Source organism: Xyrauchen texanus, chromosome 16, assembly GCF_025860055.1.
Source record: "Xyrauchen texanus isolate HMW12.3.18 chromosome 16, RBS_HiC_50CHRs, whole genome shotgun sequence".
NCBI lineage: Eukaryota > Metazoa > Chordata > Actinopteri > Cypriniformes > Catostomidae > Xyrauchen > Xyrauchen texanus.
In genome coordinates this window covers 45,017,870-45,043,188 of record NC_068291.1, presented here as the reverse complement: position 1 = coordinate 45,043,188, position 25,319 = coordinate 45,017,870, and the positions used below count along the sequence as shown (strand labels likewise).

At 38.6% G+C, this 25,319-nt stretch overlaps 1 protein-coding gene and 1 long non-coding RNA gene across 2 annotated transcripts in view; one reads left to right on the top strand and one right to left on the bottom strand.

The window, feature by feature from the left end:
* LOC127656938 (ryanodine receptor 3) overlaps positions 1–25,319 on the bottom strand; it is a 245,618-nt gene that overhangs the window by 136,096 nt on the left and 84,203 nt on the right. The window contains 8 exon segments of the mRNA XM_052145505.1: positions 1,764–1,867; positions 12,340–12,444; positions 12,526–12,742; positions 17,783–17,975; positions 18,777–19,018; positions 19,228–19,361; positions 20,541–20,659; positions 24,553–24,648. Coding sequence (XP_052001465.1) covers positions 1,764–1,867; positions 12,340–12,444; positions 12,526–12,742; positions 17,783–17,975; positions 18,777–19,018; positions 19,228–19,361; positions 20,541–20,659; positions 24,553–24,648 — 1,210 coding nt within the window.
* The window catches only part of LOC127656941 (uncharacterized), a 452,192-nt gene continuing 440,805 nt past the window's right edge, over positions 13,933–25,319 (top strand). Inside the window, exons 1-2 of the long non-coding RNA XR_007972214.1 lie at positions 13,933–14,036; positions 14,209–14,638. This is a non-coding gene — a long non-coding RNA (uncharacterized LOC127656941). The remainder of the gene's footprint in view (positions 14,037–14,208; positions 14,639–25,319) is intronic.

Here is a 25,319-nt window from a genome sequence, read left to right as displayed (position 1 = left end):
TACCCCTCACACATGTGAACTGTAGGGGGCACTCTAACACATTTTACCCCTCACAGATGTGAACTGTAGGGGGCACTCTAACACATTTTATCCCTCACAGGTGTGCTCATCCATAGACATTCAGTCTAATGTTCAGTTCAAGCAACACCCTCATTATTTCATTGAATATCTCGGCCTCTGAGTGGACTACAAGCTCAATCTAGGGGTCATTAGAAAGCTCAGATCCTCCCCTTAGTGATGATATATAATCTTTTATCATCAATAGTCTAAAACATATTTTTCTGATGATTTGTTTTGCATGCTCTTACTTCTGGACTGCATATTTTGTTCTGGACCTCTAAGATATAACATTGGATTATTCACACAAACAAGCTCACAGCCAAGTCAACAATGGCTCATTTTTTACAGAACTTCTTAAGGTAATAGTAGATATTAAAGTTTTAGATATTTGGTGCTTACTGCAGTAGTGATCGGAGCATAAATTAGATGTTTGTATTTGAAGACTTACAGAAATCATATTTCACCTTGTGATTCTTTTGAACTGTGGTATTAACAAAATTAAAATGAACAAAATTAACTATACAGTCACATTCCTGAGAGTGAGAGCTTTCATTTGATAAATGACTTGTCCATTTATGTGCTGTGTGAAGGACTTTTATTTTTATATTAATATTTCTACCCCATTTCCTTTAGGGGGCGCTAGTTTGCTAGTTTGCAATGCATGTTTTGAGGACTGATTTTGTTATTGTAAGTAACAAATGAATAAGTGATGTTATCTATGAAAAGTTCAGATTCTAAGCTTTCAAACGACACCTCATATGCCTGACTTCCCGATATAGCTCGGCCCTTTTGGACCCGCCAGTGGGTCCATAGAGTTTACACATATTGTTTGACCATAAGTGTCCACAGATGTGGTCAGCGGAGTGATTTAATGACAGTAAAATCATGTTCACGCACATATTGTTTATGTCTTGTGTCTATACTTGTGAAACAGTATTTTAATGTGTACAGATTAAACCCCATTGACTTGCATCATAAGTGTCTCACTGGAACACACATTTGTGCTTTAATTAAAGAAAATGAGGAACGAGTTAAAATAAATTTTTGTGGTAATCAACATTATTCCACAAATGCTGTCGATTGATCTGATTGATTGAAAAAATATATTAAATACTTTCTCCTATCACAGCTTATCACGCAAAGGCAACTATAAGTAAACCATTCTTAACTACATTTTCGTAAACACTGAATCTCTGTTGGTTTTTACCGACTCGTCCAGCCTAAAACAACAACATTAACATTAACCAATAGAGCATGTTGTGGGCGGGGCTATCCGTTCGTTCGACCAATGGAACAGAGAGTTTCGCAATATTTATTTTTGCAATTCCATTCTGTTTTAAGGCTCAAGTGAATCTGACTCCAGCCAGGTCTCCTTAGCAACCAAATTGGCCCGGTTGCTAGGGAGGGTAGAGTCACATGGGGTAACCAAATTGGCCTGGTTGCTAGGGAGGGTAGAGTCACATGGAGTAACCTCCTCGTGGTCGCTATAATGTGGTTCTCGCTCTCGGTGGGGCGTGTGGTGAGTTGTGCGTGGATGCCGCGGAGAATAGCGTGAAGCCTCCACATGCGCTACGTCTCCACGGTAACGTGCTCAACAAGTCACGTGATGAGGCGAGTTTGAGGCGAGTCACTACGCCACCACGAGGACGTGATCTCTGATGTAAACATCTCTTAAATGACAAACACGTGTATGTTGATCTTACTTGAGTGTTTCTGTCGACATCTGTAAGTTGTAGTTCTTCTCAGTTTCGGGCAGTTTGGAGAAATCCACCAGACATGGGTGCTGACGCTTATTATCTTCTCTGATCTGAAAATCAACATCAATTACAACTAAATACATTTACATTTACATTTCTGCATTTGGCAGATGCTTTTATCCAAAGTGACTTACAGTGCACTTATTACAGGGACAATCCCCCCGGAGCAACCTGGAGTTAAGTGTCTTACTCAAGGACACAATGGTGGTGACTGTGGGGATCGAACCAGCAACCTTCTGATTACCAGTTATGTGCTTTAGCCCACTATGCCACCACCACTCCACAATACAGACTGCTGGACTGAGCACAGGGTTGCCAACTTTGTCACCTTGTTGGAGTGAGATTTTGATGACATAACGATGCCGTAATATTCGAAACCCTTCGGTATTGAAACATAGTGTGTGTGTGTATCTGATAATAGTGCTATCTATCATTTCTAACACCACAACCTTATCAAACCCTACAGGGCAAATGATGACATGATTTATATATTTGATTTTATTTGCTCACTTTTGCCGATGTACCTGACATTCACACTGTTAAATAAAATCCATACAGTATGGCAAACCCGGGGTGTTTTCAGTGGTTGTATAATCAGCCACAACCTCAAAAATAATTGGCTACATAATTACTAATTCAAGTACTAATTAACATAATTATCTAATTGCATTGCATGTTTACATTGTACATCTGGAACCTTTTCAATGTGACAATATTTCTCCTACAAAATGCTATATGAGAAAACAAACATAACTAACTTTAATTTAATAAAACCATATTATTATATTATAGTCGTAGTTATAATATTCTCTCTGGCTGTATCTATAACTGGACCGAAATGGTGAAATATTGCTTTCCTCGTCTGTAACTGCGACATGTATGTACTTATTTGTTACAATGTATTTATGGTGTACTTATTTGCTACAATGTATTTACGGTGTACTTATTTGCTACAATGTATTTAAGGTGTACTTATTTGTTACAATGTATTTACGGTGAACTTATTTGCTACAATGTATTTATGGTGTACTTATTTGTTACAATGTATTTATAGTGTACTTATTTGCTACAAAGTATTTATAGTGTACTTATTTGCTACAATGTATTTATGGTGTACTCATTTTCTACAATGTATTTATAGTGTACTTATTTGCTACAATGTATTTATGATGTACTTTTTTGTTACAATGTATTTATGGTGTACTTATTTGTTACAATGTATTTATGGTGTACTTATTTGCTACAATGTATTTATGGTGTACTTATTTGTTACAATGTATTTATAGTGTACTTATTTGCTACAATGTATTTATGGTGTACTTATTTGCTACATTGTATTTATGATGTACTTTTTTGTTACAATGTATTTATGGTGTACTTATTTGCTACAATGTATTTATGGTGTACTTATTTGCTACAGTGAATTTATGGTGTACTTATTTGTTACAATGTATAGTGTACTTATTTGCTACAATGTATTTATCGTGTACTTATTTGCTACAATGTATTTATAGTGTACTTATTTGCTACAATGAATTTATGGTGTACTTATTTGTTACAATGTATTTATAGTGTACTTATTTGCTACAATGTATTTATAGTGTACTTATTTGCTACAATGTATTTATGGTGTACTTATTTGCTACAATGAATTTATAGTGTACTTATTTGCTACAATGAATTTATAGTGTACTTATTTGCTACAATGAATTTATGGTGTACTTATTTGTTACAATGTATAGTGTACTTATTTGCTACAATGAATTTATAGTGTACTTATTTGCTACAATGAATTTATAGTGTACTTATTTGCTACAATGAATTTATAGTGTACTTATTTGCTACAATGAATTTATAGTGTACTTATTTGTTACAATGTATAGTGTACTTATTTGCTACAATGTATTTATGGTGTACTTATTTGCTACAATGTATTTATAGTGTACTTATTTGCTTCAATGTATTTATGGTGTACTTATTTGCTACAATGAATTTATAGTGTACTTATTTGCTACAATGAATTTATAGTGTACTTATTTGCTACAATGAATTTATAGTGTACTTATTTGCTACAATGAATTTATAGTGTACTTATTTGTTACAATGTATAGTGTACTTATTTGCTACAATGTATTTATGGTGTACTTATTTGCTACAATGTATTTATAGTGTACTTATTTGCTACAATGTATTTATAGTGTACTTATTTGCTACAATGTATTTATGGTGTACTTATTTGCTACAATGTATTTATAGTGTACTTATTTTCTACAATGTATTTATGGTGTACTTATTTGCTACAATGTATATATGGTGTACTTATTTGCTACAATGTATATATGGTGTACTTATTTGCTACAATGTATTTATAGTGTACTTATTTGCTACATTGTATTTATGGTGTACTTATTTGCTACAATGTATATATGGTGTACTTATTTGCTACAATGTATTTATGGTGTACTTATTTGCTACAATGTATTTATGGTGTACTTATTTGCTACAATGTATTTATGGTGTACTTATTTGCTACATTGTATTTATGGTGTACTTATTTGCTACAATGTATATATGGTGTACTTATTTGCTACAATGTATTTATGGTGTACTTTTTTGTTACAATGTATTTATGGTGTACTTATTTGTTACAATGTATTTATGGTGTACTTATTTGCTACAATGTATTTATGGTGTACTTATTTGCTACAATGTATTTATAGTGTACTTATTTGCTACAATGTATTTATGGTGTACTTATTTGCTACAATGTATTTATGGTGTACTTATTTGCTACAATGTATTTATGGTGTACTTATTTGCTACAATGTATTTATGGTGTACTTATTTGCTACATTGTATTTATGATGTACTTATTTGCTACATTGTATTTATGATGTACTTATTTGCTACATTGTATTTATGATGTACTTATGTGCTACAATGTATTTATGGTGTACTTATTTGCTACAATGTATTTATGGTGTACTTATTTGCTTCAATGTATTTATGGTGTACTTATTTGCTACAATGTATTTATAGTGTACTTATTTGCTACAATGTATTTATAGTGTACTTATTTGCTACAATGTATTTATAGTGTACTTATTTGCTACAATGTATTTATGGTGTACTTATTTGCTTCAATGTATTTATGGTGTACTTATTTGCTACAATGTATTTATGGTGTACTTATTTGCTACAATGTATTTATAGTGTACTTATTTTCTACAATGTATTTATGGTGTACTTATTTGTTACAATGTATTTATGGTGTACTTATTTGCTACAATGTATTTATAGTGTACTTATTTGCTACAATGTATTTATGGTGTACTTATTTGCTACAATGTATTTATAGTGTACTTATTTGCTACAATGTATTTATAGTGTACTTATTTGCTACATTGTATTTATGATGTACTTATTTGCTACATTGTATTTATGATGTACTTATTTGCTACAATGTATTTATGGTGTACTTATTTGTTACAATGTATTTATGGTGTACTTATTTGCTTCAATGTATTTATGGTGTACTTATTTGCTACAATGTATTTATAGTGTACTTATTTGCTACAATGTATTTATGGTGTACTTATTTGCTACAATGTATTTATAGTGTACTTATTTGCTACAATGTATTTATAGTGTACTTATTTGCTACAATGTATTTATGGTGTACTTATTTGCTACAATGTATTTATAGTGTACTTATTTTCTACAATGTATTTATGGTGTACTTATTTGTTACAATGTATTTATGGTGTACTTATTTGTTACAATGTATTTATGGTGTACTTATTTGCTACAATGTATTTATAGTGTACTTATTTGCTACAATGTATTTATAGTGTACTTATTTGTTACAATGTATTTATGGTGTACTTATTTGCTTCAATGTATTTATGGTGTACTTATTTGCTACAATGTATTTATAGTGTACTTATTTGCTACAATGTATTTATAGTGTACTTATTTGCTACAATGTATTTATGGTGTACTTATTTGTTACAATGTATTTATGGTGTACTTATTTGCTACAATGTATTTATAGTGTAATTATTTGTTACAATGTATTGAATAACATAGTTATAACCACAATAGACAAATCTCTGCAGAACGTAAATGGGGTGCAGACGTTTTGAGGCTTGTAATGTAACGCAACTGTCCCTATGATTATATGATCTGATGGAGATCCTACGAGCAATATTTGTCAATATGTTTTAGCTATTTAACGCTGAGTTATGTAGTCTGGTTATTTGGCATGAGATTTATTTGGGTCACCTAAAAGCGCGTGTCTCACGCCAAATGCACGAGAGTTGGCAAACCTGCTGAGTAACAACATGATGAACTTAACACTGATCACACTGTTGGATAATAATAACTGCATCTGTAAATGATCGTTATTATTAAAAGACAAATACAGAATGATGTTTCTCCATTCTGTGCATTCTGCAACACAAGCGTGTGGTCCTGTTATGAATTTCACATGTTTTTTAGGTGATATGGACAGGAGAGTTTTAACAGCGTAAAACTCTGGAGTGTTTCATAAACATACAACCCACACAAGTCCGTTTGTTGCTCAGTACCCAAGAAAGCATGCAAGATTGAGCCATTGCTGTTGGGGTTGCATTTGCATGTGACACTTTATACCAGGTGTCTTTAATTACTAATGTATGGACTTAAGGGTTACACTAACCCCAACGCTTACCCCAAACCCTACCCGTACCTCCACCTCAGTAGCAGCAAATGTGAATCTTAATATATACATAATAAATATGCATTGTATTTCAATGTTAGTACATAGTAGATAAAGACACCGAATATAAAGTGGGACCAAACTTTCAATAGCAAAAACAATTTGGGTTCATTTAATTGGGCCCCAAATATAAAACTCAACAGACACCTGATATCTAAAATCCTTTTGGACCAAAATAACTTAAAAAAAAATTTAATTCTGCAGTTCAGTCTCTCAAGTCTGTATGAAGAAACAGTTTAATCCTTCCCTTTAACCTCGTGTGACGGAGCGTCCACATGCGTGGACGTTGTATTTTGGCTTCTTTATACGCAATGCATAATTTAAATGAATATAAACTGACTGAACACTGTTCACAAGACTCTAGAGAGTCATTTAAGGGTTAAACTTCTGCCGCACAGAGTCACGTGACACAATAAAACGACGTTGATTTCCGTGAAGCGCTTCTATGGGTGCAGCGTCAACTAAAGTGCCTCTGGTAAGAAATCACTTTATGTTTTGTAATTGAAACCTGTTTGGTTGTAAAGAGGAGAGTCTCTCGTTTCGTTTGATACGCCACTTTAAAAAATCTTTTCATTTTTCGCCCGCCAGCGCGCTGATAAACATGGCGTCCACAAATGAGGACACTGGCACCATATTTCCTCAAAAGTCGAAAACATGTTAGTTATTTTAAATGCACATCTGTGGGTCATTTAGCTTTGTTTTAATATAATAACATTTGGTTTTGTTTTCTTTTGTTATTACTATAAAATACGGTTCTATTCATTAACATTAATAAACGCATTCCTATATTTGCTGTGTATCATCACACTGAGAATAAATGTATCATCTAAAAACTGATAAATGTGTCTTTCAGAGGCTTTATATGGAGTTATGATGAAAATAAGCTGCATTTCAAACTGTTCTGAGACCAGTGCAGACAGACAGCACACTGGAGGTTAAGTCATGCACTAAATAGGGAGCAAGGGAGCATCCTATAGCTCTCTATGCAGTTAAGTCATTCACTAAATAGGGCGCAAGGGAGCATCCTATATCTCTCTATGCAGTTAAGTCATTCACTAAATAGGGAGCAAGGGAGCATCCTATAACTCTCTATGCAGTTAAGTGCGTTCACTCTTAAAATCTGACCAAAAGTTCAGTTTCAGGCTGCAGATGATGTTTGGATCTTTTCCAGTTGTTACAGTTTTCGTAGTTTGTTCTAGACCGAATCAATAAACAAATCAATAACAATTCCAACTGCTCTTAATGGAACGAGACTGTAACTGTAAGATGGCAGAAACCATTGAGAGATATACCAATGAAATTGAGATAAAAGTAGTCATTAGTACAACAGATCGCTGCTGCTGAGTTTGTAACGGCATCTCCGTCAGTGAACTGAATTAGCTGGAACTGTGTGTGTCGAGCTGAATTCATTAAAAGCAGGAATAAAACTCTCTGAGTGTATCAATAATCCTCATCTCTCCTGCAGGATCCTCTGAAGCGCTCGTCAGTTAATGAGCTCATTAAAACACACATTGACCTCTGACCTCTACAGCTGCCATGTTAAACAGCTGCAGGTCCAGCTTGTGCCAAACTCATGCCTGAAGTCCTCCCGGGAGTTTATTGTAACGATGATGTACTACTCTTTATGAACAGCACACAAAAGCCATACTAACTAAACTGTACCATCAATATTCACAGTGAAAACATAATTATGATCAATGCCAATTATCTTTCACATGTGATTCTTTAATTGAGTCATGAAGTCGAGGCTTAACCCTATAACCATATAATGCTGTGAGTAAAATATGAATCAACAACATTTCACGGCTCCTGTTTCACTCTCTGTTCAAATCAAGTGTGCCGCACAAGCCCTCAAAAGTGAAGCCAAAACGTCTCGATCGCCCCCCGGTGGCTGGTCCTAGTATAGGTCATAAGCCCCGCCTCCCCATGTTATTCAACGGGACGTGAGACCAACTAAACAATTAAATTACACTTCACATATCTTTTTTCCAAAGATAGTTTCTGTCATTTACTGTCGTTTCTATCACGTTGATGTCATTTCAAGTGTTTGTTTTCAAAATAAGTTTGTTTTTAGTTATTTGATGCTATAAAAACGCTGCTGTGACATCATGATTGACAGCTGTGATTGACAGGTTCTCACTGAAGTAGTCACTGAAGCACCAACAGACTTTTTTTCGGGATCTTCGGAGGACTGAGGAGATTGGAGCTTTAAATTTAATATCTACATTTCTATAATTCATTATTTCACACCGTCATAAGTCAAAAGTCAAAAGGGGCGTGTGCTTGCGATTGATTCAGCGAGAGTGAGGGCGGGGCCTTGATTTCGCGGCTTTACTTCCTGCTCACTACTGCGCAGGTCTGGTCCCGAAATCGCAACTGCGCAGACTCAAGTCCCAAGATGTCAGCGCCATATCGGGACACTGGCGGCTTCAGTTCTCACCAATGGAAAAGAGCGAAGGGGCGTCGGCCATCTTTTTTTACAGTCTATGGTTCAAACTGATGAACCAAACAAAGATGGTATTGAAGTTTCACATGTTTACGGCACCATCTAGTGATTAATTGTGGAAAAAAAGTGGTTTCATTGTTTATATCGATCTATTTACATTTATATGTTGGGATAAATGACAGCTTATTTTAATAAAGTTAAAGTGACAGTACTGATTATATTGTTACTGATATTTTAAGATGAGTATTTGCTGAATATAATTAACTTGTGCTTGATTAAATTGTTGTATATTATTTTATTGAAAAACGCCCCTTTGAAATCCTCGTATCAAATACGATAAAACAGACTTTTGAGTCACCATTACATTACACTCATGCCCACCACAATATATATATATATTAGGGCTGTCAATTGATTAATTTTTTTAATCAAATTAATTACATGGTGTCCCGATTAATTAATCGCGATTAATCGCATTTAATCGCATATACAAATATTTGCTGAGAAAGCCCCTCATATAACAATAATTCAATATATAATGATGAAATAATGATACATAGTTATCTTTAAATATTAAAAATATATATATATATATATATATATATATATATATATATATATATATATAAATAAAACTATTCAGATAATTAAAATGCATTACATTCTTGTAGCAGAAGAGTTCATCATTAATAAGACAATATAAAAGCAGCTTTAGATCACAATAATATCATATTATTGATCATAAGTCAATCATTGTCACACAGTTCACAGTAATCCATTACACAAGTGAATTTATCAATCAGAGATTTATTATGAGGGCTTGTTTAAAGCCCCAGCACTGCCAAGATGCCACTGTTGGGCCCTTGAGCAAGGCCCTTAGTAACAAGTAGAATTAGGTACTGCACCTTTAAGATGGAACGTACTCTGTTACTCCCTCACTCAGAGTGGGCAGTCGATATGAGAAGCGCAAGCTGTGAACATCGCATGTATGCATGCAAGTCCGTTTTATATTTCTATTGTTCTTATTCTGTTTTTATTTCTATTCAGTAACGCAGTTGTTGTTAGGTGTGTGTTTTGCAAACTGCCCATGTGTGCATGGGACCGACGACGATGCTGATAATAAATCACCACGGTGGAATATCAGTTACGTGTTTGAGTCTTTGCTTACACCTGACTACAACCATTTAGGCAAGCTATCCAGCCCCTTTTGATGAGGAGCATTACACCTTGACTCTATCTGCTTCAGGGGTGCCGTATCATGGCTGACCCTGCACTTTGTATAATTGTTTTGTGTATTTTTATATCATTATAAAGATCTGATTATTTTTAGGGCTGTCGATTTAACGCGTTAATAACGTGTGATTAATTTTACAAAAAGTAACGCGTTAAAAACATTAACTATTTAATCGCAATGCTTAAAGGGTAACTAAACCCTAAACCAACTTTTTTAGTTAATGATCTGTAAGCATGGGGCTTTATTAGTACTGGTCATTGATTCAAGTAATTTTTTTGACATTTGTGTATAAAGTGTTTTAATTCTACAATATATGGTGTAAAAACGTCTGAGTGCTGCCCTCTTCAGGTTGAACGGTGGCTACTGCAGTTGAATTTTCCTATTGGCTGTTTGCGGTAGTTCGTGACGTAAGTGGTGACAGCTGACGTAAGCAGGTTCCAGCTCACAACGCCCTTAGTACGAGCTAGACACTGGCCCCATTCTCCCTTGCGCGGCTGCTTCGCTAGCGTCGTCGGATGCCGATCGCGACGCGGATGTTAAAACCGCAGTTTGAGCCAGCGGCTCGAATTGATATGGCTCCGGCCCTGTGTCCACAGACAATTCACCCTCCTCCACTTCAGGTGAAGGTGGGGGAGAAAAGTCCTCGACTTCAAAAGACCGCTCCGTGGCAAAGCTACTTGCGTCACTCCAGTCACTCTCCATTTTAGAGTCTGACAGCAGCTGTCAATTAATCCGTCACTACGGGTCTCAGGTGCACGCTCCCCCGCTCAGCCCCGCCCTCGGTTAGTCCCCTCGATCCCCGCTGGGGTCTGCCCACTTTTCTAGCATTATTCAAATATTGCTAGTGGGTGGAGTCAGACTCTGAGCAGGGGTTTAGTTACCCTTTAACTGAGAGATTCATGTTTGTAGTACCACCTGTTTCCTCCAGAGGGCAGTAAGTGAAACACACAGTTTATAAAGTGAACAAAACATTAACAACTCTTCAGCGGACACACAACACATAAACATGCGAACCAAGGGATCTCAATATGTGTTTAAAGATTGAGTATTAAACTATATTTAACTTAAAATAGTGAACTAAACATTTTATGTTTATGACGCAACACACTCGAGACGCTACACAAGCTTAAGTTTTACATTAATATCTATTATGATGTCATCTCACCATAAGTTTCTGAGACCCGGCGATTTCCCTTTTTGAAATGTCAATATAGTGTTTGCTGCATAAAATACTCAAAAATTGTAATTTAAAAAAATAATATTTTATTCATATCCACAGGAGGATAATGACCTTCAAAGCAGAATGTATCAAATGTGATACATAATAAAAACTTGCAAATTGAATTTTTTTGTTTACGATTTCTTTTTATAATTTGATTAATGTTACTAAAAACTGTTTCCATCCTTACAATTCCATCATATGTCAGGCTTTATAGGGTTAAATAAAATCCACTGGTAATTCTGAAATTGCAGTGGCATTAATGTTCATTAATAACTCATTAATTCATGAACTGTGGGAATAAAAGAGTAAAACACCTGATCGTTAAAAGATCTGACAGACAAGGGAAATGACACATGAAATAAAGAAACGATGACATACAGATCATTAAAAGATGCACACATATCTTTTAATCGTAAACTGTGGATTTGATTTTCTGTTTCTTAAAGGGCCCACGACGCTTTTATGTGCATGAAACAATGGTTCGAAGAATCGTAAAATGAGACTTGCGTAACACATTTGTGTTCAGACGAGTAACAGAAATGATCGGATCATAGAATTAAACTTGTCCAGTGTGTTGCTGTTCCGGTCGGGCCCCTTATTTCTAAGTAAATCAATCACAAAACATCGATGATGCATCGTACTGTATGAACATGATGGATATTTCTACAGAGAAATAAACACTGATGACAGACACCGGATGATCTTTAAAAGAACTTACCCGCTGTTTTAATTGAAGAGCAAATTATAAAAGAGAAAGCAAAATTGATGCACTCAACAAACTATGTTCTACATTAAGACTTTTATTCTGTATCAGCACGAGTAAATGTATTTCATGTGATTTCGTCGAAACAGGGTTGTTACCTTCCCGTACGACCAGCCCAGCTCGATCTTGTTCACGCCCCACAGCTCATGGATGTTTTCAGCCAAACGATCTCGAACCTTCTCCAGGTGAGGAGGCATGACGATCTGAAATAATGCATTCTTTATTATTCGTTGTTCATTACCAGGGGCGAAGATTCGAGGGGGGCGGGGAGGGAGGTGACCCACCTGTGATGTGTCCACAGGTTTGGGTATGAACGATGCCTGTGAGGTGAAGTGTGTGTTGCCCAGTAAGTCTCTCACTCCATCGGCGTCTCTCTTGTACTCTTTCACCGGCTCGACTCGCATCTTCTCCTTCGGCAGCAGAGCTTCATAACACGGCGCGTAACCCGACGGAGGCAGGAACTTAAAATCTCCATGACGACCACCTAACAGGAAACGCACCCTGAGACGAGTGGAGAAGAAATGTGAAAAGGAGCTCTTGTGCATTTAATCTACTTCATTTAAATGTTCAAATGTAGGAACACACATGCGGCGGTCACATTTGATGCGGATGTTGAGCGCGTGTGAAACCAGCAAAAAAACGAATTGTACTCTGGAAGAGTGACGTTAAAAAGAAACAATGAATCTATTCAATGTAGCTGTGTACGAAGCTCCACCCACACAGAGGTCACACCCAAACCAAGCAACTTCCTATCTGTCAATGTGACAAATTCACCTGTCAAACATTTGCGATGGGAAATGATCTGCCACAGGAAGTCCATGGCACAAGTGCGGATACCCATGAGATGGCATTATTTTGCCAACTGTACATGTGCCCGCGCCTTAATGGGCGTTTGAATTGTGAAGGTTGTTTCTGTGTGAGTCTGACAATTATTAATCATTCACATAATCTCAATAATTTAACCTGCAGAGAGCAATATATTTATAGTGGCAAGAAAAAGTATGTGAACCCTTTCTAATTACCGACATTTATGTATAAATTTGTCTAAAAAGTTACAATAATAAACAAACACAAACTGTTTTAACTAATAACACACAAATTATTGAATTGTACTTTTACATATTGATCATATCATACAAACATTCACAGTGTAGGTTTAAAAAGTATGTGAACCCCTAGGCTGATGACGTCAATAAAAGCTAATTAGAGTTAGGAGTTGGCAAACCTGGCATCCAGTTAATGAAACGAGATTGAAGGTGTGGGTTAGAGTTACTTTGACTCAAACATTTAGAGTTTTCTATTCACAAGATGCATCTGCTGATGTGAACCAAGCATTGCAAAAAAGATTTCATAAGACCTACGATCGAGAAATGTTGCTTTGCAATAAGTTGGAAAAGACTACAAAGGTATCTCGAAGACTGTCTCTAAATGGAGATGATTTAGTACTATAGGTACTCTCTCTAGAAGTGGCCATTAGATATTCATCTGTGCACAGTTAGACAAACTGTCTATAAATGGAGATGATTTAGTACTATAGGTACTCTCTCTAGAAGTGGCCATTAGATATTCATCTGTGCACAGTTAGACAAACTGTCTATAAATGGAGATGATTTAGTACTATAGGTACTCTCACTAGAAGTGGCCGTTAGATATTCATCTGTCCACAGTTAGACAAACTGTCTATAAATGGAGGTGATTTAGTACTATAGGTACTCTCTCTAGAAGTGGCCGTTAGATATTCATCTGTCCACAGTTAGACAAACTGTCTATAAATGGAGGTGATTTAGTACTATAGGTACTCTCTCTAGAAGTGGCCGTTAGATATTCATCTGTCCACATTTAGACAAACTGTCTATAAATGGAGATGATTTAGTACTATAGGTACTCTCACTAGAAGTGGCCGTTAGATATTCATCTGTCCACAGTTAGACAAACTGTCTATAAATGGAGGTGATTTAGTACTATAGGTACTCTCTCTAGAAGTGGCCGTTAGATATTCATCTGTCCACAGTTAGACAAACTGTCTATAAATGGAGGTGATTTAGTACTATAGGTACTCTCTCTAGAAGTGGCCGTTAGATATTCATCTGTCCACAGTTAGACAAACTGTCTATAAATGGAGGTGATTTAGTACTATAGGTACTCTCTCTAGAAGTGGCCGTTAGATATTCATCTGTCCACAGTTAGACAAACTGTCTATAAATGGAGGTGATTTAGTACTATAGGTACTCTCTCTAGAAGTGGCCGTTAGATATTCATCTGTCCACAGTTAGACAAACTGTCTATAAATGGAGATGATTTAGTACTATAGGTACTCTCTCTAGAAGTGGCCGTTAGATATTCATCTGTCCACATTTAGACAAACTGTCTATAAATGGAGATGATTTAGTACTATAGGTACTCTCTCTAGAAGTGGCCGTTAGATATTCATCTGTCCACAGTTAGACAAACTGTCTATAAATGGAGATGATTTAGTACTATAGGTACTCTCTCTAGAAGTGGCCATTAGATATTCATCTGTCCACAGTGAGACAAACTGTCTATAAATGGAGATGATTTAGTACTATAGGTACTCTCTCTAGAAGTGGCCGTTAGATATTCATCTGTCCACATTTAGACAAACTGTCTATAAATGGAGATGATTTAGTACTATAGGTACTCTCTCTAGAAGTGGCCATTAGATATTCATCTGTCCACAGTTAGACAAACTGTCTATAAATGGAGATGATTTAGTACTATAGGTACTCTCTCTAGAAGTGGCCGTTAGATATTCATCTGTCCACAGTGAGACAAACTGTCTATAAATGGAGATGATTTAGTACTATAGGTACTCTCTCTAGAAGTGGCCGTTAGATATTCATCTGTCCACAGTTAGACAAACTGTCTATAAATGGAGATGATTTAGTACTATAGGTACTCTCTCTAGAAGTGGCCGTTAGATATTCATCTGTCCACAGTTAGACAAACTGTCTATAAATGGAGATGATTTAGTACTATAGGTACTCTCTCTAGAAGTGTCCATTAGATATTCATCTGTTCACAGTTAGACAAACTGTCTATAAATGGAGATGATTTAGTACTATAGGTACTCTCTCTAGAAGTGGCCGTTAGATATTCATCTGTCCACAGTTAGACAAACTGTCTATAAATGGAGATGATTTAGTACTATAGGTACTCTCACTAGAGGTGGCCATTAGATATTCATCTGTTCACAGTTAGACAAACTGTCTATAAATGGAGATGATTTAGTACTATAGGTACTCTCTCTAGAAGTGGCCATTAGATATTCATCTGTCCACAGTTAGACAAACTGTCTATAAATGGAGGTGATTTAGTACTATAGGTACTCTCAAGTGGCCGTTAGATATTCATCTGTACACAGTTAGACAAACTGTCTATAAATGGAGATGATTTAGTACTATAGGTACTCTCTTTAGAAGTGGCCATTAGATATTCATCTGTCCACAGTGAGACAAACTGTCTATAAATGGAGATGATTTAGTACTATAGGTACTCTCTTTAGAAGTGGCCATTAGATATTCATCTGTCCACAGTGAGACAAACTGTCTATAAATGGACATGATTTAGTACTATAGGTACTCTCTCTAGAAGTGGCCATTAGATATTCATCTGTTCACAGTTAGACAAACTGTCTGTAAATGGAGATGATTTAGTACTATAGGTACTCTCTTTAGAAGTGGCCATTAGATATTCATCTGTCCACAGTGAGACAAACTGTCTATAAATGGAGATGATTTAGTACTATAGGTACTCTCTCTAGAAGTGGCCATTAGATATTCATCTGTCCACAGTGAGACAAACTGTCTATTAATGGAGATGATTTAGTACTATAGGTACTCTCACTAGAAGTGGCCGTTAGATATTCATCTGTCCACAGTGAGACAAACTGTCTATAAATGGAGATGATTTAGTACTATAGGTACTCTCTCTAGAAGTGGCCGTTAGATATTCATCTGTCCACAGTGAGACAAACTGTCTATAAATGGAGATGCTTTAGTACTATAGGTACTCTCTCTAGAAGTGGCCGTTAGATATTCATCTGTGCACAGTGAGACAAACTGTCTATAAATGGAGATGATTTAGTACTATAGATACTATCACTAGAAGTGGCCGTTAGATATTCATCTGTGCACAGTGAGACAAACTGTCTATAAATGGAGATAATTTAGTACTATAGGTACTCTCTCTAGAAGTGGCCGTTAGATATTCATCTGTCCACAGTTAGACAAACTGTCTATAAATGGAGATGATTTAGTACTATAGGTATTCTCACTAGAAGTGGCTGTTAGATATTCATCTGTCCACAGTTAGATAAACTGTCTATAAATGGAGATGATTTAGTACTATAGGTACTCTCTCTAGAAGTGGCCGTTAGATATTCATCTGTCCACAGTGAGACAAACTGTCTATAAATGGAGATGATTTAGTACTATAGGTACTCTCACTAGAAGTGGCCGTTAGATATTCATCTGTGCACAGTGAGACAAACTGTCTATAAATGGAGATGATTTAGTACTATAGATACTATCACTAGAAGTGGCCGTTAGATATTCATCTGTGCACAGTGAGACAAACTGTCTATAACTGGAGATGATTTAGTACTATAGGTACTCTCACTAGAAGTGGTCGTCCAGCCAAGATGACTCAAAGGGCACACCGCAGAATGATCAATGAGGTAAAAAAAAGAAAACTAGAGTAACAGATAAAGACTTGAAGGCATCATTGGAACTGGTTCACTTTTTTTTCTACTCAATTTGGAATGTCCAATTCCCAATGCGCTCTAAGTTGTCGTGGTGGCGTAGTGACTCGCCTAAATCCGGGTGGCGGAGGACAAATCTCAGTTGGGTGTAGAAGTTGACTGATGCAGCAGGATAATGACCCTAAACATCGAAGTAAATCCACTACAGAATGATTTCAGAAAAAGAAAATCTACATTTTGGAGTGTCCCAGTCAGAGTCCAGAACTGAACCCAATAGAGACACTGTGGAATGACCTCAAGAGAGACTCCACACATCCTAAGAATATGAGCTGAAGCAGTTCTGTAATGAAGAATGATCCAATATTCCTTCTGAACGTTGTGCAGATCGAATCCGCATCTACCTGAAAGGCTTGATTGAGGTTATTGCTGCCAAAGGAGGATCGGCCAGTTATTAAATCCAAGGGTTCACTTACTTTTTCCACAGCACTGTGAATGTTTAATGGAATGTGTTCAATAGACATGAAATATTATAATTCTTTGTGTGTTGTTAAAGCACATTGTGTTACCTATACTTGATGAGATCACATTTTATGACCAATTAATGCAGAAAACCAGCTAATTCCAAAGGGTTCACATACTTTTATGAGGTTTGGATCATCTATTACAAAAACTACAAATAGGAAATACATGGATGTACAAGTTTACTTGCTGCTACAGTAAGTGTCTAAATCAAAACCACGCTTTCAAAGATTTGATTTCATGAACGAAACAAACTAGATGTAGATTTGATGTCCATTTCAATCAGTTTAGTTATGTCGTACTTGACCCCAGCGGAGAAGCTGACCACGGGGAAAAACAGCCCATCGATGTTGAAGTTCTCGAACATTCCCTGCACGGGCTGTCCATTGATCCTGAAGGAGATACTGGGAGCGTTCAGATCCATACAACAGCTGACCACATCATCAGACATTAACATGTGCTGCTTGACTGACGCAACGGTCCGTGGAATCCGTCCTAACCAATAAACACATGAGTAAGCTGTTATCAGAGTAAATATGATAATTATCTTAAATCAAAACAAAGATGCTTTTCTCTACACAAGCTCTGTTCATAAACCTAGCGAATGCCTATATAGGGCAAATTCCCAGAATGCATTGTCAGAAACGTGATATGAGTCTCTTGTTTTATGCCTGTGTTAAGATTTCCAAATTCCGTACACTACCCCTAAATCTAACCTAACCTGATCTAACCCTAACCCACTTATGTGGTTCCATTTCAGTTACGATGCTGCCTAAGCAGATAGCTGCCTAAGCAGATAGCTGCCTAAGCAGATAGCTGCCTAAGCAGATAGCTGCCTAAGAAGATAGCTGCCTAAGTAGACAGCTGCCTAAGAAGATAGCTGCCTAAGTAGACAGCTGCCTAAGTAGATAGCTGCCTAAGTAGATAGCTGCCTAAGCAGATAGCTGCCTAAGTAGATAGCTGCCTAAGTAGATAGATGCCTAAGTAGATAGCTGCCTAAGTAGATAGCTGCCTAAGAAGATAGCTGCCTAAGTAGATAGCTGCCTAAGAAGATAGCTGCCTAAGTAGATAACTGCCTAAGTAGATAGCTGCCTAAGTAGATAGCTGCCTAAGAAGATAGCTGCCTAAGTAGATAGCTGTCTAAGTAGATAGCTGCCTAAGTAGATAGCTGCCTAAGTAGATAGCTGCCTAAGAAGATAGCTGCCTAAGTAGACAGCTGCCTAAGTAGATAGCTGCCTAAGTAGACAGCAAATCAGCAGGTAGGTTTGTTTGCGATATAATCGGCTCATGATGTACCTGACCACAGGTGGAGTCCATCAAATCCGTAGGAGTAGAGATCATCGCCGACCCCGTTGCCCCCCCACCCCTCTCCTCCACCCGGGTAAGGGGCGTAACCTTTAGTGGATGCCCAGCCCACCCGCAGGTGTGACGGCTCGCCCGTCATGAAATGATCCACCTGATCGATCACCATCTCAAAGTACCACTTCCTGTACTGGGCTGAACCTTCACTGACGCCTACGAAGATATTGGGCCGCATGCTGCGAACAAATACAAGACAAGATCAATAAATCTCAGGCAGTTTCGTTAATGATCACCGTCATGAGCAGCTGATATATCTAAATACTTAAATGCAATATTGTGCAACTGAAAATGTCATTTGAAAGCAAGTCTGAGCTCAGGGTTGAGTATATTTCAATCTATTATATAGAGATACACATAAAACTCACAGAACAATAATAGGTCTCACCTTTGTACGTCGTTGACCAATCGTGTTTGCAGGAGCAGGTCTCGTTTGGGCAGCAGGTGATCACAGATCAGATTCTGATTGGCTCTGACAGCGACTCCGTTACACACACACAGAGAGCAGAGAACGTCCAGGATCTGAACACAGATAAACACACTTTAGGTCACGTCTACACCGATACGTTTTGGTTTCAACACGCTATGTTTATGTCTCTCATCTACACTAGAACGGGTTTTCCGGCAACGTTTCGAAACTCCTCTCCATTGCCGCATACTTTGGAGAATTATGACATTAGGAAACCAAAATAAAAACAACCCTTCAACAACTTGAAGGGTTTCGTGCAACTAAGCACAACTATAGAAATGAGAGTTATTAAGACATCAGAATGAATCAGATTAATACAGTCTGCTTTGAAGTACCTCTGATGATTACCATGTAAATACCACAGTATATAAATATGGGATATAGTGGTATATAGTCATATCTGGATTGCCCAATTCCCAATGTGCTCCAAGTCCTCGTGGTATTGTAGTGACTCGCCTCAATCCGGGAGGCGGAGGACGAATCTCAGTTGCCTCCGCATCTGAGACCGTCAATCCGCGCATCTTATCACGTGACTTGTTGAGCGCGTTACCGTGGAGACGCAGCACGTGTGGAAGCTTCACGCTATTCTCCGCGGCATCCACGCACAACTCACCACACGCCCCACCGAGAGCGAGAACCACATTATAGTGACCACGAGGAGGTTACCCCATGTGACTCTACCCTCCCTAGCAACCGGCCCAATTTGGTTGCTAAGGAGACCTGACTGGATTCACTCAGCATGCCCTGGATTCAAACTCGGGTATTGAGAGTCATCTTTCCTACTTCTCGTATAAACCTGCGGCCTCTTTAAGTAAGTTAATAAAATAATTTAAACACAAGTCAATGTTTCAAGTCCATTTATTTCACTAAATAGGGAGCAAGGGTCTCCTAAGCAACCAAATTGGCCCGGTTGCTAGGGAGGGTAGAGTCACATGGGGTAACCTCCTCGTGGTCGCTATAATGTGGTTCTCGCTCTCGGTGGGGCGTGTGGTGAGTCGTGCGTGGATGCCGCGGAGAATAGCATGAAGCCTCCACACGCACTACGTCTCCATGGTAACGCACTCAACAAGTTATATGATAAGATGCACAAATTGACGGTCTCAGACGCGGAAGCAACTGAGATTCGTCCTCCACCACCCAGATTGAGGCGAGTCACTACGCCACCACGAGGACTTACAGCGCATTGGGAATTGGGCATTAAAAAAACTGATGTTTGGGTCTGTCAGACTGACCTTGTGGTTGCGTCCGTGTTTATAGAGCAGCGAGATGATGGTCTTTATGTGTCCTCTCTGGATGACATTCAGTGCTTCAGGACTCTCAATCAGAATACAGTGAAGAACCTCCAAGATCCCTGAGACACAAATACATTAATTCATTGTCATCGATCTCACAGCAATGACTTGGAGCTTATATCAATAAACATTTACAATAATATTTTTCATAATTCACACAGAATTATTTATAATGCATTGACTAGGCTGTTTAACCTCGTGTGACCCCGCGTTCACATGCGTGGACATTGTATCTTGGCTTCTTTATATGCAATGCATCATTTAAATGAATATAAACCGAATGAACACTGTTCACAAGACTCTAGAGAGTCATTTAAGGGTTAAACTTCTGCCGCACCGAGTCACGTGACACAATAAAACGACGTAGTTTTCTGTGAAGCACTTCTACGCGTGCAGCGCCATCAAAAGTGCCTCTGGTAAGAGATATGCCGCTTTAAAAAATATGTTCATTTTTGGCACATCAGCGCGCTCATAAACATGGCGTCCACATATGAGGACACTGGCACCATATTTCCGCAAAAGTAGAAAAAAAAGCATGTTAGTTATTTTAAATAAATTTCAACATGAACACATCTGTGGGTCATTTCAGTTCATTTTAATATACATTTTTTTATATTTTATTGTGTTATCACTGTACAATACGGTTCTATTCATTAACATTAATAAATAATAATAATAATAATAATAATAAATTGAATTTGTATAGCGCTTTTCTCGAACTCAAAGTCGCTATGAAGAGCAAATGGAAGGAAAAAAAAATAATAATTATATTATTCAGGGATATATAGAGTTGGGAGGGGCGGGGGGCTATGGATAGGCAGAGGTGAATAGATGGGTCTTGAGGCAGGACTGGAAGATGGTTAAAGACTCAGAGGTGCGGATCTCATGGGGAAGAGAGTTCCATAGCCTGGGAGCTGCCCTGGAAAAGGCTCTATCCCCAAAACTGCGGAGCTTGGACTTGTGAATGCAGAGGAGACCGGCTGAGGTGGACCTGAGGGACTGTGAGGGTTGGTAGGGGGAGAGGAGGTCAGTGAGGTATGAGGGTGCCAGGTGATGGATGGCTTTGTAGGTAAGTACCAGGATTTTGTATGTGATCCGGTGGGAAATGGGACGCCAGAGTAATTGTTTGTGGAGAAGAGAGAATGTGGAGAAGAGGGTTCTGGGGTTTAGACAGGGCTTGGTGAGGATAGTGGAGAGGTAGGCAGATTTGGCAGCAATGAGGGCATCTTTGTAGGCAATGAGGTGGAGTTTATAGGCTTCATGGTGGACTATGAGTGATGATTTTTTTGTCAGGCGTTCTAGTTGGCGGCCGGTTTGTTTCATTTTCCGGAGTGCAGGTGTGTACCAGGGTGACGAATTGTTAAAGGTGACAGTTTTTGTTTTGAGGGGGGCCAGAGTGTTAAGGGAGGTACACAAAGCAGAGTTGAGGTGGTTTGTGAGATCATCAGGTGAGGTAAGGGTTGAGTCCAGGTGGAGAGTGGTGGAGAGCAGATCAGAGAGATGATGGGGATCAATAGATTTAAGGTTGCGGAATGTGATTTCTCTGAGGAGGCGGGGGCGTGGGGTTGGAGAATGAATGATGAACCGTATCAGTTTGTGATCAGAGAGGGGAAAGAGGCATGGATGGAGGTTGAGCACTGGTTGGTTAATGGAGCAGACCAGGTCAAGAATGTGTCCTTTTTCATGGGTGGGGAATGTAACATGTTGGATGAGAGTAAAGTTATCCAATAAAATGGTGAATTCTGATGACAGCTTGCAGGTGGGGGAGTCTATGTGGATGTTTAAGTCACCGAGTAGCAGCAGACGTGGAGACAGAGATGAGGCTACTGTGAGAAGTTCAGTGAAATCGGAGAGGAAAGAGGGATTTGGTTTAGGTGGCCGGTAAATGAAGATAACTGTCATGGAGGAAAGAGCTTTGAACACAAGATATTCAAATGATGATACTGAAGGGAAGGTAAGTTCAGTAATCCGTAAATTCTGATTATAAATAACGGCGAGTCCACCTCCACGGCGGGAGGGGCGGGGTTTGTTGTTAATTGTAGCCAGTGGGGGATGCTTGGTTAAGGGAAAAGAAGTCATCGGGTTGTTGCCAGGTTTCGGTGAGCAGAAGGAAATCCAGCGTGTTGTCAAGGATAAATTCATGAAGGGCAAGGGCTTTATTGTTAAGTGATCGAATGTTGAGGAGGGCAAAGTTGGCCTGGTGAGAGGGTGGTGAGATGGGGGCAGGCTGGAAAAATCTGAGATTGTCACAGTTAGCAGTGCGTGTGGGGGGGTAATGCAGTTGAGGAGGGGCAGTGAGTAGATTTGCAAGTGATTGCAGAATAGATATATTTGATGTGCGAATAGCACTGTAGTCCAGTCTGGGTTTTCTGTGCAGCCAAACGGTGCGCTCAGCGCTAAGTGATCCAGCGGGGGAAGCACTCCGATGACGTGGGAGAGGTGCGACAAAGCGTGCAGGTGACCAGACGGATGGAATGGAATGTCCGTGGTGGAAGTACACAAACTTGCGGCGAAAACTTCTGTGGATATAACGGGGTCGACGTAGAAGTCCGAGCTGTTTGATGACTGGGATGCAGGATGGAATGGAGAAGTTGATTAGTTCGACCAGTTGCAGAGTTGAATATATGAACATGATGCCTGGCGGAGGGACTGAGAGCTCCGTAATAACAGTTAGTGATGGACTAGGGACACAGAGATGGAGAACTAATGTAAATGCTAAAATTATCCACGGCATGACAGGAGGAGATGAAAGTCTCGGTCACGGCTCACATCTGGTGGAGGTTGCCTGTAAGAAAAAGGTAGGCAATCAGTTTTGCCGCTATTGCAACTAGAATTAGCCGGCATGCGTTGAGGAACGCGGGCAGCCAGCCTGCTAGCGGCTAACCGACGAGGCGACAGTCCGGTCGTGGTGCCCAAGCGGCTTCGGGAACTAGCTGAAAGACTGTCCAGAGGTAGAGGTACAGTAAACACAAATAAAACAGGAACAAAATAGCAGACGGAATAGCAGATGGAGAAATAGCAGACGGAGAAGTGGCGAACAAACAGCGCCAGCGTCCTCTCCTCTACAGAAAAAAAGCAATAAATGCATTCCTATAATTACTGTCATTATCACACTGAGAATAAATACATCATCTAAAAACTGAGAAATGTGTCTTTCAGAAGCTTTATATGGAGTTATGATGAAAATAAGCTGCATTTCAAACTGTTCTGAGAGCAGTGCAGACAGACAGCACACTGGAGGTTAAGTACTGCACTAAATAGGGAGCAAGGGAGCATCCTATACCTCTCTATGCAGTTAAGTCATGCACTAAATAGGGAGCAAGGGAGCATCCTATAGCGCTCTATGCCGTTAAGTCATTCACTAAATAGGGAGCAAGGGAGCATCCTATAGCGCTCTATGCCGTTAAGTCATGCACTAAATAGGGAGCAAGGGAGCATCCTATAGTTCTCTATGCAGTTAAGTCATTCACTAAATAGGGAGCAAGGGAGCATCCTATAGTTCTCTATGCAGTTAAGTCATGCACTAAATAGGGAGCAAGGAAGCATCCTATAGCTCTATATGCAGTTAAGTCATGCACTAAATAGGGAGCAAGGGAGCATCCTATAGCTCTCTATGCAGTTAAGTCATGCACTAAATAGGGAGCAAGGGAGCATCCTATAGTTTTCTATGCAGTTAAGTCATGCACTAAATAGGGAGCAAGGGAGCATCCTATAGTTCTCTATGCAGTTAAGTCATTCACTAAATAGGGAGCAAGGGAGCATCCTATAGCTCTCTATGCAGTTAAGTGTGTTCACTCCTAAAATCTGATCAAAAGTTGAGTTTCAGGCTGCAGATGATGTTTGGATCACTCAACATGTCTGACACACATGGGACAGTGAGGTTAAGGTGAAATACATTAACTGGATCATAATTTCTTTTCAGACACTTTTATCCTGAATAAAACTGTCCTACCTGAAGATGACTCCAGTCTCTCGAGTTTACTGACCAGCCAATCCAGGTTCTGTGAGAACTGTGTACAATTATTCCTGTTTCCTCTGATGAGAGCGGCTATAAAGACAGGAAGCGGTCACAAGGTCATAGAGGGACTGATGTCATTTGTCTGCTCTTCCTGAAACCTCCCTAAACTTCATTATCACACCTAAAATATGCTAAACACGACTTTGCATCTTTCTAAATGTCACCTGCTTCAAGGACACAGGAGCATCTCCTTAAGAAAAAACACAGAGCTGCTGTCATGCATAATAATTACAGCATCTTTAAATGAGGTCTCGACACACGAGCAGAGCTGACCGAAGACGAGATGTTTTCACCAAACGGACGGGGTCACCAGACAGATGGAAACCAAGGACGGAGAACACAGATGAAGTTAAGACTCAGCTGAAGAAAGTGTGTGTGTTTGTGGAGAACGACAGGACTTGAGACATGAATACGACATTAATTCGGTTCCAAACACTGCATGAAAGACGACATCCTGCCAGAGGGATGATTCATCATTTAAAGGAGAATGCATGTTCAGTTTAGAGTCGTGTCAGACATAAACCTATTTTTATTAAAGAAAAGGTGGGGTACAAAATGTTCAACTTTCATAAAAGTAATCCATATGACTCCAGAACTTTAATGTATGTCTTCTGAAGCGTGTACAGTGCACGCATCAATATCAGTGCAAACACTTCAATAATTATATATGAGATGTTATAACATATTATAAGGTGTATTAT